At 36.9% G+C, this 12,610-nt stretch overlaps 1 protein-coding gene across 2 annotated transcripts in view; it reads left to right on the top strand.

Annotated features, from left to right (window-relative positions):
- Nucleotides 1-12,255, top strand: part of LOC105439697 (ATP-binding cassette sub-family C member 9-like) — a 37,897-nt gene extending 25,642 nt beyond the window's left edge. For both annotated transcript variants that reach the window (XM_031000188.1, XM_031000189.1), the window contains exons 20-29: nucleotides 4,089-4,246; nucleotides 4,852-5,047; nucleotides 5,955-6,068; nucleotides 7,174-7,285; nucleotides 8,156-8,283; nucleotides 8,802-8,989; nucleotides 9,845-9,948; nucleotides 10,366-10,499; nucleotides 11,101-11,163; nucleotides 11,930-12,255. In XM_031000188.1, the coding sequence (XP_030856048.1) occupies nucleotides 4,089-4,246; nucleotides 4,852-5,047; nucleotides 5,955-6,068; nucleotides 7,174-7,285; nucleotides 8,156-8,283; nucleotides 8,802-8,989; nucleotides 9,845-9,948; nucleotides 10,366-10,499; nucleotides 11,101-11,163; nucleotides 11,930-12,067 (1,335 nt within the window). In that variant the 3' untranslated portion in view covers nucleotides 12,068-12,255. The remainder of the gene's footprint in view (nucleotides 1-4,088; nucleotides 4,247-4,851; nucleotides 5,048-5,954; nucleotides 6,069-7,173; nucleotides 7,286-8,155; nucleotides 8,284-8,801; nucleotides 8,990-9,844; nucleotides 9,949-10,365; nucleotides 10,500-11,100; nucleotides 11,164-11,929) is intronic.
- The last annotated feature ends 355 nt before the right edge of the window (nucleotides 12,256-12,610 follow it).

Genomic DNA, 12,610 nt, shown 5'->3' with positions numbered 1-12,610 from the left:
GTGTGCATGTATGGGAACCAGTCAAATGAGAATGTGAATAAGCTTGATAGAGCTAGGAAAGTCGCTCAGCGAATTACTCACACAGAGTTGCCCACAATTGGTGCTCTGTATGAAAAGAAGGTTCTACTGAAGATTCATAAAATAATGCAAGATTCATCCCATCCTTTACATGAGCTTTTAAAGTTCAACCGTTCAGGTATACGCAGGGGCGTAGACAACGGGGGGGATGAGGGGGATGCATCCCCCCCACCTCACAAGGTGGGGGGGATGGCATGTACAATCATCCCCCCCAGGTTTTTGGGAATGATATTTGCTTACTTAATAAGTCATAATGATGATAATAATAGTAATAATAATAATGATAACAATTATAATATTAATAATAATAATAATAATTATGATGATGATAATAATAATCCTCATCATTATTGTGTTTATTGTTAGCTGCATTCACACGGTGAAAGCCAATTCTAAAAAAGAATAGAAAATGAATGTGATACAACAGTATACATAATAATTCGTGACAGAGAGTACCATCCTACTATCTTTATAACAAGTATTATTCAAACAAACATATATAATTATGTATAATCATGAATTGTTCAACTTCATGCTCCCACTATGATGACTATTGTTACACTAATACTGATATCAGGACTGACTGGTATACATTAGTTTGTTGTTAAGGTTGCAGCAGCTACATCTTTTCTGTATTGTTAACTATTTATTTATTTTTGTTTTATTTAAGATGCACTTTGTTTTGTATTCATTTAAAGTATGTTGGTTGATGCATGAAGACATAAGTTTGAAATGTTTAAAGAAGTTTGTTTCATGTAAAGCGCAGTGTGAATTTACCCTGTCTTGAAATGCGAGATAAAAGGAACCTATAAGTATTAGCATTATTATTTGTATTAGTATTATTTTTTTTAATTATTATTATTATTATTATTATTATTATTATTATTATTATTATTATTATTATCATTATTATTATTATTATTATTATTATTATTATTATTACTATTATAAGACTGAGATCAAATAGAAGTAAATAATGCCCTAATTTGAAACGATGCAATGCCGTTATGGTTCCGATTTCTTCACAAACTTACAAAGCAGTATTGTTACTCCATGGATCATAGTGATACTGTTTATGTTTTTTGTATCTGTATGTTAAAGAGCCGCCAGCCAATACCCATCTATGGATACTATGCCTGTTTCTTTGAGGTAAAAAAAAGCATAGTATGTACGTATTCATTATGCTTTATAATGAACAGACATATTGTTCAGTTCAGTTTCAGTTTCAAGTTTTATTTCTGCATTTTCCATAAACAATAACAAAAATAACAGTGAATACATTTAAGCAATATAATGATAAGTAATACAAGTAGTAATTCACAAATAAATAAATATAAATAATCAATAGTACAATTAATCGTATTTGAAAAGAAAGAAAAGGGGGAGAATGCAGAAGACCGATATCGTAAGCAGAGCTTGAAATGATACCGGCCTTACAAAAGGAGAAGAGGAGACAGGAAGAAAGAGCGGGTGAAGTGAGTGCTGTGCAAAGTGAAGAGTGCACTGCGCGAGCTCCTCAATCTATCAAATAATTTCCTTTTTACATACAAATAAACAATGAATATTTATATTAAAACAAAGTACATGTAGTATATTATGACCAGAATCTAATTTTGTTCAAAGTTTAATCGTTATTTGTTTGTTGTTTATGTGTTCTATTCACAAATGGCCACAGAGGCTGTTTTCATTCATAACCACATACCCCTATCAAGACAACAAAGACTATACCTGCGTGTACACAGTTGACATTGGTTTTTTTTCTGAAGAGGTGTAACAGCAAAATTCACAGAGATAAATAAATACGTAGTGTGTGCGTGCACGCTTGTGTGTGTTATTTTACCTCATTAAGTTTGCACGATTTCAAGTTCAAAATTGCAAAAGCTCCCTACCGTGGGAGGGGGGACACCCCCCTCCCACACCCTCCCCCCGCTCGGTCGCTTCGCTCCCTCGCTCGGGCGCTTCGCGCCCTCACTAGCGTTGGCAGCCCAGTCATCCCCCAGGTGTACGAACCTGTCTACGCCACTGGGTATACGTCTAACAGTGCCTAAAACAATACGATGTAGATTCAGACAATCTTTTGTTCCAAATGCCATACACATTTTCAACAATTCTGTAAAACGATGATTTTCTAATTGAGTGTATGTAATGTGTGGATGGTTTGGGTGCATGCGTGGAGCCAGCTAGGTCATAATCTTTTCTCCTTTTCTGTCCTCTCTAACTTTACCTGAAGCATTGCTTTGGGTGTGCACCTAATCATTCTACCACTTTCTTTTCTTCTTATTTATTTCCTTATCTATCTCCTTTCCTCTATTTCTGTTGTATTCATGTACCTGACTTCACGCATGCCTGCACACACACATGCATACATGTAAATTGGTATGTTATGCTCTGATCACAACTCTGGTTTTTTGCATGTCTTGTCATGTAAAGCAGAGTCATTTTCATGATAACCATTTTTCGAACAGCTGATGTCTTTTGCCATGCTTTTTTGATCAATTTTTTAATCAACTTTTTAATCAATGTCAATATTTCAAATGTCAGTATTAAGTGCAATAATGTTAAACCTATAACAGTAAATGTCTTTCAACTCAACAAATATGTATATTTGAGAAGAACTGTCTTTTATGATAGTGTTAAAATGCCTTTCACTCTGTCCATAATGATGCGAAACAGTATCTTTTAAACTTTTAATGGATGAACAACGTATCTTGAGTGCGTGCATGAATGTCAGCTGCTATGTTCTTTCTCCCTCCCTCTTCCCTCCTTTCACTTGAAGCTTTGTTTTAGGTGTGCATTTCTCCCTTATTTACCACTTTTTCTTATTTCTCCCCTCTCTTCTACACCGCATCTCTTTGTATACATGTACCAGACTTCGTGCACGCCCTCTTACATGTTTTTAGTATGTTATGGCCGCTGTCCCATGACACATGTATATGTATATGTAAATGTGAAATGGCTAAGGCTAGGTTCCTTATTGGACACTTTTTTATTCCAACTTTCTACTGCACAGGGTCTATCTCTAGCTTGCAGCTCTGAATTTCGAATTTTCGAATGTTGACGACTCATTTGTCTTTTTTTACCACGGGCAGTCACTGTTCTTGATATCCTGTACTCTACCTCTACCTCATCTCTTCCCTCCCCTCCCAGAGCTCCTCGTTTTCTGTCACCTTCTCTTTTCTCCCTCCTTCTCTTTCTCCCTCACATTTCCTTTCTGTTCTACTCCACTCGACTCCTCTCTCTCTCTCTCTCTCTCTCTCTCTCTCCTCATACCCCTTTTCTGGGAGAGAAGGGGTGAATGTTTCAGAGCACTTTTAAATTCATTTATTCAATGCATTCTGTGCATTATCGAGATCCATTTTTAAATGCCAGTTTTCAAGTTTACATGTCAGCTTTGTTAATGCTATTATTGCTATTACTATTATTGTTATTATTATTATTTTTGTATTTTCTTTGTATCCTCGAATGTATTTATATATTGTTTATGTTGTTTGTATATGTACGTCACTTGCCAGTGGAGGACGAATTTCTGTATTTTTTTAAATCGGACAATAAATTATCTTGAATCTTGAATCTTGAATCTTGAATCTTGAAGAGAATTTATTCAAGATGATGATATCAATATATATTATTCCATCACAATATTTAATATTCCTCTTTGACAAATTAGCGTAAAATGTGTGTGTCTACGAAGAGTTGCTGTTGATCTGAGTTCAACAAAAGTCTTTAATTCACCACAAATTACATTCTGATAACCCCTAAGAAATATGATTGATTAATCTCTATGAAAGTTACGATTGAATCAAATCAAGCACAACTCTTTAAAAGGCAGGGCCCTGGTCATGTCTTGTTAAGAGTTGGAAAAATTTCACATAGTCCTCCAACCATGCAGTCGCAGACTAACCTTCTAATTCATCCCAAGTACAAAGTCAAGATTGATATTAATCTCAAGTGGCGATCTTCGTGAATGTTTATTCATATACGTATTTATTTTTAACTTATCTATTGATCAGCGTTTAGTACATACACTTTGTCTCCTCATCAACCTCGCAGCCGGCATCGTCAGCTCCCTGATCGTTCAGGTAGTCGTCGTCTGGTACTTCGTCTTCTTCTTCATTCAGATATCCTTCATTTTTATCTTTCTGCTGATGTACTACATAGCAACTTCAAGGTAAAGTCCACCGTTTTAATGTTTATGAGACATTGTGAAGTTGACCGGAACTTGATAGACTACTGTCTGCATTTCATCCGGTACCGTAATACGGGATACATAGTGTTCTAACATAAATAGGCCTAAATATAATGTCTAGAAATTGTGCAGACCATTTCCATATGTTTTATTGGATGCGCTGCTTCGTTTCTAGAAAATTATTGTTCAAAAAATATTTTGCAGGAAAAATCTTATTTTTTTGTACATAAAATATTAATTCCGTTTTACTGTTTTACTATTTCCTTTTGGTCACTGAGCTTTTTTAATGTGTGAGAATGTTTTTACCGTAAATATTATCATTTGAAATGAGAATTTTCATTCAGCTCGATTCACCTTTTTAATTCTTGTTTGGATTGTCTCACTTAAAGTGATGTATTATTGAAACGCGAAAAATGAATATACCGACTAGCAAACAAGGACTTAACCGTTAGGGAAATAAAACGCACATTTAAAAACGATTGATTGTATATCACGTATTTCAATCGCCTTGTCAGACATTGTTATAAACAATTATAAAAGAATAAACGATATGATTTTATAACTGGATGATTTGTCTTATCCTATAGGGAGTTGCAGCGGGCAGAGAGTGTCTCTCGCTCCCCGGTCTTTGCCCACTTCTCAGAAACCCTAGGCGGTCTGTCCACGATAAGAGCATACAAGGATGAGAAAAGGTTCTTCAAGACAATAATGGAGCGCATCAACGTCAACAATACCGTCTTCCTCTATCTCCTCACATCGATGAGATGGGTCGCTCTCAGACTGGTATGATTTTTAAATAAATATGTGATACTGTTTGTCCCGCCTGGCTCAGTCAGTAGAGCGTCCGCCTCATAACCGGGAGGTCGTGGGTTCGAACTCCGGCCGCGTCATACAAAAAGACGTTAAAAGACGGGAGTTGCTGATACCTTGTTTGGCGTTCAACAATAAGGTATAGAGCAACGTCGATCTGGCGCTGCTCAGTGGCTGCCGGGATCACGATCAACTGGGCAAAAAGAATTTCCATTTTCGGTTTAACTTAATAATAAAATTTGGAGTGGACTTTATTAGATTATTATTATTATTATTATTATTATAGTTGGAGCGAGACATAGATGCCGCGCTGTGTGACAGCCTTCGCTTGGTTCAAGCTTAAGGCTGAAATGTGTGCACCTGTCGTAATTGGACCAAGTTGTACCAATCCTTATGTTATCACTCTCAAGTACAGAATAATGCTCTTTTAATAGGTCCTTCTCTTGATATGTATCCTTCTCTTGACATGTATCCAAGCTCTCCATGTTATCAATTAAAATTATACTGACTATTTAAATGGGTTAGGCCTATGCTTCGTATCAGGTTGGTTTCAGCTGTTTTACTTCCCTGTAAATAGGGGTAATTGGTTGATATTTACTTACAATAAATTAATAGTCTCGTAAGTCCATTGATTAATAGCCTTCTTGTAACTTTGAATTTTGATTTGAATATTTACAGGCATCGAGGAACTCCAAATTTCCCAAAACGTTTATTTGTCCAATTTCATTGATTAAATTCATTGCAATGTCAATTTGACACTTCTTATTTTTGTCTCATTAAATGAACCTTGCATTTTAGTATCCAACATCCAACATCACATTCGTCAATCTGCAGATTAGTGCAAATTTTATTTGAGAAATATATTATTTACTTTTTGCAGGATTATCTTGGTGATTTCGTGGTATTTTCAGCGAGTTTGTGCGTCTTGCTCGGAGCTGCCTATTTGGGTATTGACGCTAGTGTTGTCGGTCTGGCTATTACATATTCATTAGAGGTAAGACTCGACTCATAGCCTGCCATAAGGCTGTATGCACGCTATCGTTATAGTGCTTTGTACACGCGAGAGAGCTATCGCTTGAGTGCCATGTGCGTGCAATGCAGCATTCGTAATAGCAGTTATTGTTCATGCTCATTGGACTGTGCTGTGTATTTTGCTCCCGCTATTCATAGAACCATCGCGTTAATCAAATTATCCCCAAAACAACCTGGCACGGGGGGATTTGGGGCTTGGCACCAGGGGCGTACGCAGGATTTTTTCAAGGGGGGGGGGGGTTTTAAAATATTTTGCTCCCGAAAATTTGAAAATCGCGCCGACCGAAACGTCGCTCAGTGGGGGGGGGGGGGGGGGGGGGGGGGGGGGGGTAAGCGGACACTTTTTTTTTTTTTTTTGGTCTCAAAATTTCAAAATTTGACATTTTTTTACGTATGGGGGGAGGGTAAGGTCACCTTATTTAGGTTAGCCGTGGGTATAATTTTTTTTTTTTTTCCTTTTTTTTTTAATTAAAAAAAAAAAAAAAAAAAAAGCCAAAGGGGGGGGTTTTAGGTTTTTTTAGGGGGGTTTACATACATTAAAATACCAAAGGGGGTGTTTGAACCCCCAAAACACCCCCCCTGCGTACGCCCCTGCTTGGCACAATGGGGATTAGCTCTATGGCATGATAAGAGTAAAGAGTTTTGATTACCGAAAGGATCAGAATTGTTATGAAATTTAAGGATGCATGTAAAATTATATTTTTTCTATATATATATATTCTTCATATTTCATTTCAAATTTTCACGATTGTTTGCTGTGTAAATTGATTGCATGATTTTAACCTTTCCCTCTTCATAACTGAAAGGAAGAAGGGAAAAAGTATGAGGGCACAAATCCACCATTATGATCTTAAGCGTATTTTACCTTTCACCTAAATAACGTTTCTAATTCAGTGCGATTTGTACAGGAAATTACGTTTGCCATCATGTGATTAGAGATTTTTTTTTTTAATGTTTACATTTGTTGAGTGATCTTTAACAAAGCAAATTTAGCACGTTAAGCAATAAACTTTCCGTTTCTCCCCCCCCCCCCCTCTCTCTCTCTCTCTCTCTCTCTAATCTCATAGGTTTCACTGTATATGAACTTTGTAGTTCTTCAGTACTCAGATCTGGAGCTGCAGATGAACGCAGTAGAACGTCTTCGTTTCTACGCGGAGGTACCAACTGAAGATTATGATGGTAGGTAGTCCTTCCGGTCATATGATATACAAATAGAGGTATAAGGTATTATCTTGCCAAAGCTATAATAGTTACCAATTATTTTTGTAGTAAAAGTGTTATTAGTAATTTTAAATGTGAAGATACCAAGAAGAGGGGGACGACAAAAGGTCACGACGCAATGATAATTTCAATTTTTAATGAAATATGGTCATGGGAACGCCCGAAGTTTAGTATTGATGAGGTCAATGACTTAGCATCTCTTTCTTAGTGTACTTACACTCCCTTCTCAAACATTTTATTACATTAAAATGATGCTTCTGTTTGGTGAAATCAATATTTCATAATTATGAGAATTATCATACTGTAATACTTGTGTGGCTTATCCGTCAATTGACAAAAGGGGCATAATCCTCACCAGGCGGAGAAGGGATGTGGGCGGATGGGTGAGGGGTCACAGAGGAGGAATTTATCGTGAAGCTCTGTGTGGCCTATACCTACTCAACGTTGTATTACAACCTTCAAACGAACTTAAAAATGCAGTTGCCTTAAAGCCCATCTGCACTAGTTTGGCCAGGGTTTAGACCTCCCTGCAAGGTCATTGACCGGTGGTTATCTCATCAAATCAGCTCTCAATTAACACAAGAAACTGAGGATCATGGGGGACCAACAGGCACCGATTAGGCATTGTTTGCTATATAGAGGGCGCAAGTAGATATAAGTAGTGCAGTGGGGCTTTAAATACAATGATCAGCAAGTAATATCAAAGCTTAGAAAACTTTTTTTTTTTAAACATATATTTTTAAAGAGTTTGATTTATTTGTATGACGGCAGTATTCATAACAAAACAAAAATATCAACATTTCAAACTCTTTTGACATCTTTGGACAGGTCTTGAGCCCCCTCCTGATTGGCCGGCTCGTGGTGAGATTCAATTTGATGATATCAGTGTGAGATATTCACCCGACCTAAATCCAGTATTACGTGAAGTGTCACTCAACGTATGCTCTCAGGAAAAGGTTAGGAATGATATAATGCTTGTCTTTCCTTCCTAGCATGCAATTATGATTTTGTCCCTCAGTTTAAAAAAAATTAGACATGTTTTGGCCTAACCAACTTAAGATTCAATTCATTATGATTTGTTATTCGACATTTTCCTCAATTTATTTAGAATGCTAAATTTCCTCTGGGATTGAATATTTACCCTTGCATTTTTAAAAGAAAATTAGTCAAATTAAATCGCTGTACATATTATGGCCTGATATGATATGTCGTTGAGGTTTTAGTTTTAAATGGAATCCCATTTTTACCTGTTTTATTTCTGATGGATGAGACTGTAATGAAAGCAAGTATTGTACCCTGTGGTATTTTGTTTGGAAAGGCTTGTAAAATAAGTTTTAATTGCTTTTTATGTAGTTGTTGAAATCTTGGTTCATCTTTAAAGCATTTGTAATGTCATCACTCTCTCTCTTTCTCTTATACTTCACAGTCGAATTATCATATATAATCGTCATTTTCCTTATTTCTTCTATTTCAGATTGGCATCTGCGGCCGAACAGGGAGCGGCAAATCGTCACTGACACTAGCTCTGTTCCGTATGATAGATACATTCAAGGGTAGAATTTTAATTGACGGTATTGATATTGCTGCAGTTCCGCTCCGTACGCTCCGTCAACGACTCTCCATCATCCCCCAAGATGCCATCCTCTTCACGGGAACCATCAGGTATATTCATGATGATGATAGTGGTAGTGGTGATAGTGGTGGAGATGGTGGCTGTGGTGATGATGACGATGGTAATGGTGATTGTGGCGGTGGTGGTAGTAGTGGTGGTGGTGAATGATGATAATGATGGCGATTGTGGTGATGGTAGTGGTAGTGTTGGTGTTGGTGGTGGTGGTGATGACGATGATAATGATGATAATGATGATGATGGTAATGGTGGTTGTTGTTGTGGTGGTGGTGGTGATGTTAATGATGTTAATTGTAATGGTGAAGTTAAAGATAAACTTTAGTACTGGTAATGCGATTGCATTGTGAAAGAAAAGGTGTGGAAAGGATCAGAATCAGTTGATCATGTAGCATGTAAGTATTGGTGTGCATTGCAAGGTTCTGGAGTCATCAAAATCATAATAAATTTGACCGAGGTAAAGTAACAAGCACTGTACACAGAAAGCTATATATGGGACAACACACATGGTGTCGGGGCTAGTACTACTTTGATTTCCCTGTCTTTCTATGCTCATTACCCAGTCAGTATACATTTTCTTCCAAAATTGTTTGGCACATGTCATTTATTTGTAATCTTGAACATTCAGTGTAAGTTTCGTTTGATTCTGTGAGAATTAATTTTCTTTTTTTTACCAGAACTGGAGTTTACATTTAAGGGTAGTGGTTGTGGTGATGATGATAATGATGATGGTGATGTGAGTGATGGTGGTTGTGGTGCTGATGATGGTGATGATGATGATGATGGTGATTATGATTATGGCGATGATGATGATGATGATGACGGTGATGATGATGATGGTGGTGGTGATGATGATGGTGATGATAATGATATATTTCTTTGTCTTTTAGGTACAACCTGGACCCGATTGGTACAAAAACGGACAAGGAATTATGGGAAGCGCTCGATGTAGCTCAGCTGAGGGAAGTCGTTTCCAATATTGATGCAGGATTGGGTAACTTTTTTAAAAATAATTATTTTGAATGATTCACTACTGCACTTATTATCTCGTTTCAACTCAAGTCAATTTAAATTACCCATTATTCAGGTCATATAGGATTCGCAATTTTTCGAAAAGTCATTGTCTTCGTATTCTTGTGAAGCAATAATTGCAGGGCTCTTGCAATGTCTGCGAAATTTGGCGACAACATTCTGTATGGCGTAATTCCTACTACAGAGTACCTTTGATAATTTCGTAATTTCCTTTTTTGTTTTATATAAAGTATCACATCGTATTTTCTCTTTTACCAATCTACTTAAAAATAAGAACAAATCTTGATTATGCTATTGTCCTAGTTATTGACTGTTCTGCACAATCATTCTATTCCTCTAAATACCTTGATGTAATTTGATTCCCACCTTCGTTGATCAGATTATGAAGTGACCGAAGGAGGAGAAAACTTCAGTGTTGGTCAGCGTCAGCTCTTCTGCCTCGCCAGAGCTTTTCTCAGACATTCAAAGATTATTGTCATGGATGAGGCGACCGCTTCCATCGACCAAGAAACGGTATTTTTTTATTCATTTGATTCATGGAACATGAGATTTACTTGATTTATACAGTACAATTAAGTTACATGAATCAAGAGAGGTACAAGTCATGAAGCATGAAGGACACGAAGTAAAATCAGAGCAGGGGAAAACATAGAAAATGGTTGTACCTATAAGTTCAATCTTCTATCCAGACTCGGAATAAAAGGGTCATAATAACAAGCTCGTCGCTAGGCCTTCGATGATGATAGTAATACTAATAATAGATCACATTTATAACGCGCCTAATACATTGTTTCTAGGCGCAGTGGTGCTGTTGTTCCAGCAGCCATTAAGTGAAGCAATGTCCTTATACAAGAAATAAAGCCGGGACTACAGCACCACAAGTACACAATATTATTCAGTACACAATTACAGTATGTTACGCTATGTTACGTTACAAAATCAAAATGATGAAGGGAGGAGGTCTGACCAAATCTGTGGAAGGGAGTGGGGGAGGGTAGGGGTAGAGTGTAATGAGTGATTTTCTGGCCAAAATAATATTCATTGCAGATCAGACAAGCTAGCGATATGAGAATTCATGCATATGTCATAAATATTATCGCTTTAATGTTTACAGGATTTGATTCTGCAAGACGTAGTGGCTGAAATCTTCCAGGACAGGACAGTTCTAACCATTGCAGTAAGTGACAAAACTGGCGTGGGTCTGTCAAACTGTACTTGTCTTGAAATGAAATTTAAGACATCTGCATTTGTGAAGAAAATCGTCTTTCACTCCATGTGTGTAGCCTCAAATTATTCACCCGCATACATGAAACCTAATTTGATATTTCTTTAAAATAGAAATTATGTCACGCATATTTTGTGCATTTAAAAAATGACATGAAATAAAACCTCAAGGAACTCTGTAGGTCAGGGCCCGACTTACAAAGTTACGATTGATGCAAATCAATCGAAAGTCCTCCAATCAATGCAAGTTTGCAGTCTCCCATCTCTTTTTGTACATAGTTGCGATTGATATCAACTCTTTGTTAAGACGGGGGCCCAGGTCTCAATTGAATATTGTAATATAGAGATATACTTCTGACGTTGTTCTATTTACTGAAATCTCATCCATTTAATTATTACCTAGTAATATTCTATTCACGCCCACACCAGACCGAAAACAATAAAAGCAATTACCAAAAATCTCCAAGATCAGTATCGATCGGTTTGGAGGCGTTTTACCGTGTGAATGATCATGTACAATACCCAGGTCAGTCCATCGCGAGATCGACTCCGGATCGAATCCAGGCCAACAGACCTAATTTAATTTGTATAATATCTCACATGTCAAAGATTTGTGTCGGCTTGGAGTCAGTTAACCTGTATGACTTGGGATAAACAAGCAGCAATTTAATGTAATTATACTATTTGCAAATCTTTCCAATATCCTTGTCCTTCTTCAGCATCGTGTGGCGACGATATTGAACTCAGATGCGATCTTGACGCTGAGTGACGGTCGTGTGGCAGAATTCGATACACCAGACGATCTCCTACAGCGAGATGACAGCATTTTCGCTTCGCTCATGAAGGCGGGAAAGTAATTTAAGGGAAGTTGAAGTTGTAGGCTTGCAATATTTCACATAGTTCATCCTTTCTTTAAAGTATGAATTACTGTGTGAATTTGATTATACGCCTTAAAGGAAAAATAACAACATATTCTTAAAGAAAGCAGAGAAAGCAGAGAAAGCAGAGAAAGCAGAGAAGGAGATTGATAAAAATTTGACCTAAATCGGACAAATATTAAAGATACTATGTCCCTTTTGCAGCCAAGCAGGATTTATGAATAAGTCACGTATGTCCTATCTGTGAAATTTAAACGTTAGCAGTGTCCTAATATTCAAATTATGCAAGGAAACCCGTTTTCTTGCTAGACTTCACTGTCAGACAATATTGTCAGTATTGAGTGAGTGACTGGCTCTTTTCTTCTTTGGTAACTAACATACATAAAATGAGCTGTAAATGATTTGTCTACATCAATAACCTACTTCTTGTAATGGCCAAAATTAAACTGATTGAATCTTTGCGCAGCATAAAACGTACGACCATGCGGTACAATGGTCTGAAAATCAAGATTATTACTTATT

The sequence above is a fragment of the Strongylocentrotus purpuratus genome, unplaced genomic scaffold (genome assembly GCF_000002235.5).
Source record: "Strongylocentrotus purpuratus isolate Spur 01 unplaced genomic scaffold, Spur_5.0 spur5_scaffold_6, whole genome shotgun sequence".
In the NCBI taxonomy this organism is placed as follows: domain Eukaryota; kingdom Metazoa; phylum Echinodermata; class Echinoidea; order Camarodonta; family Strongylocentrotidae; genus Strongylocentrotus; species Strongylocentrotus purpuratus.
This window is presented reverse-complemented; position numbering and strand designations above follow the sequence as displayed.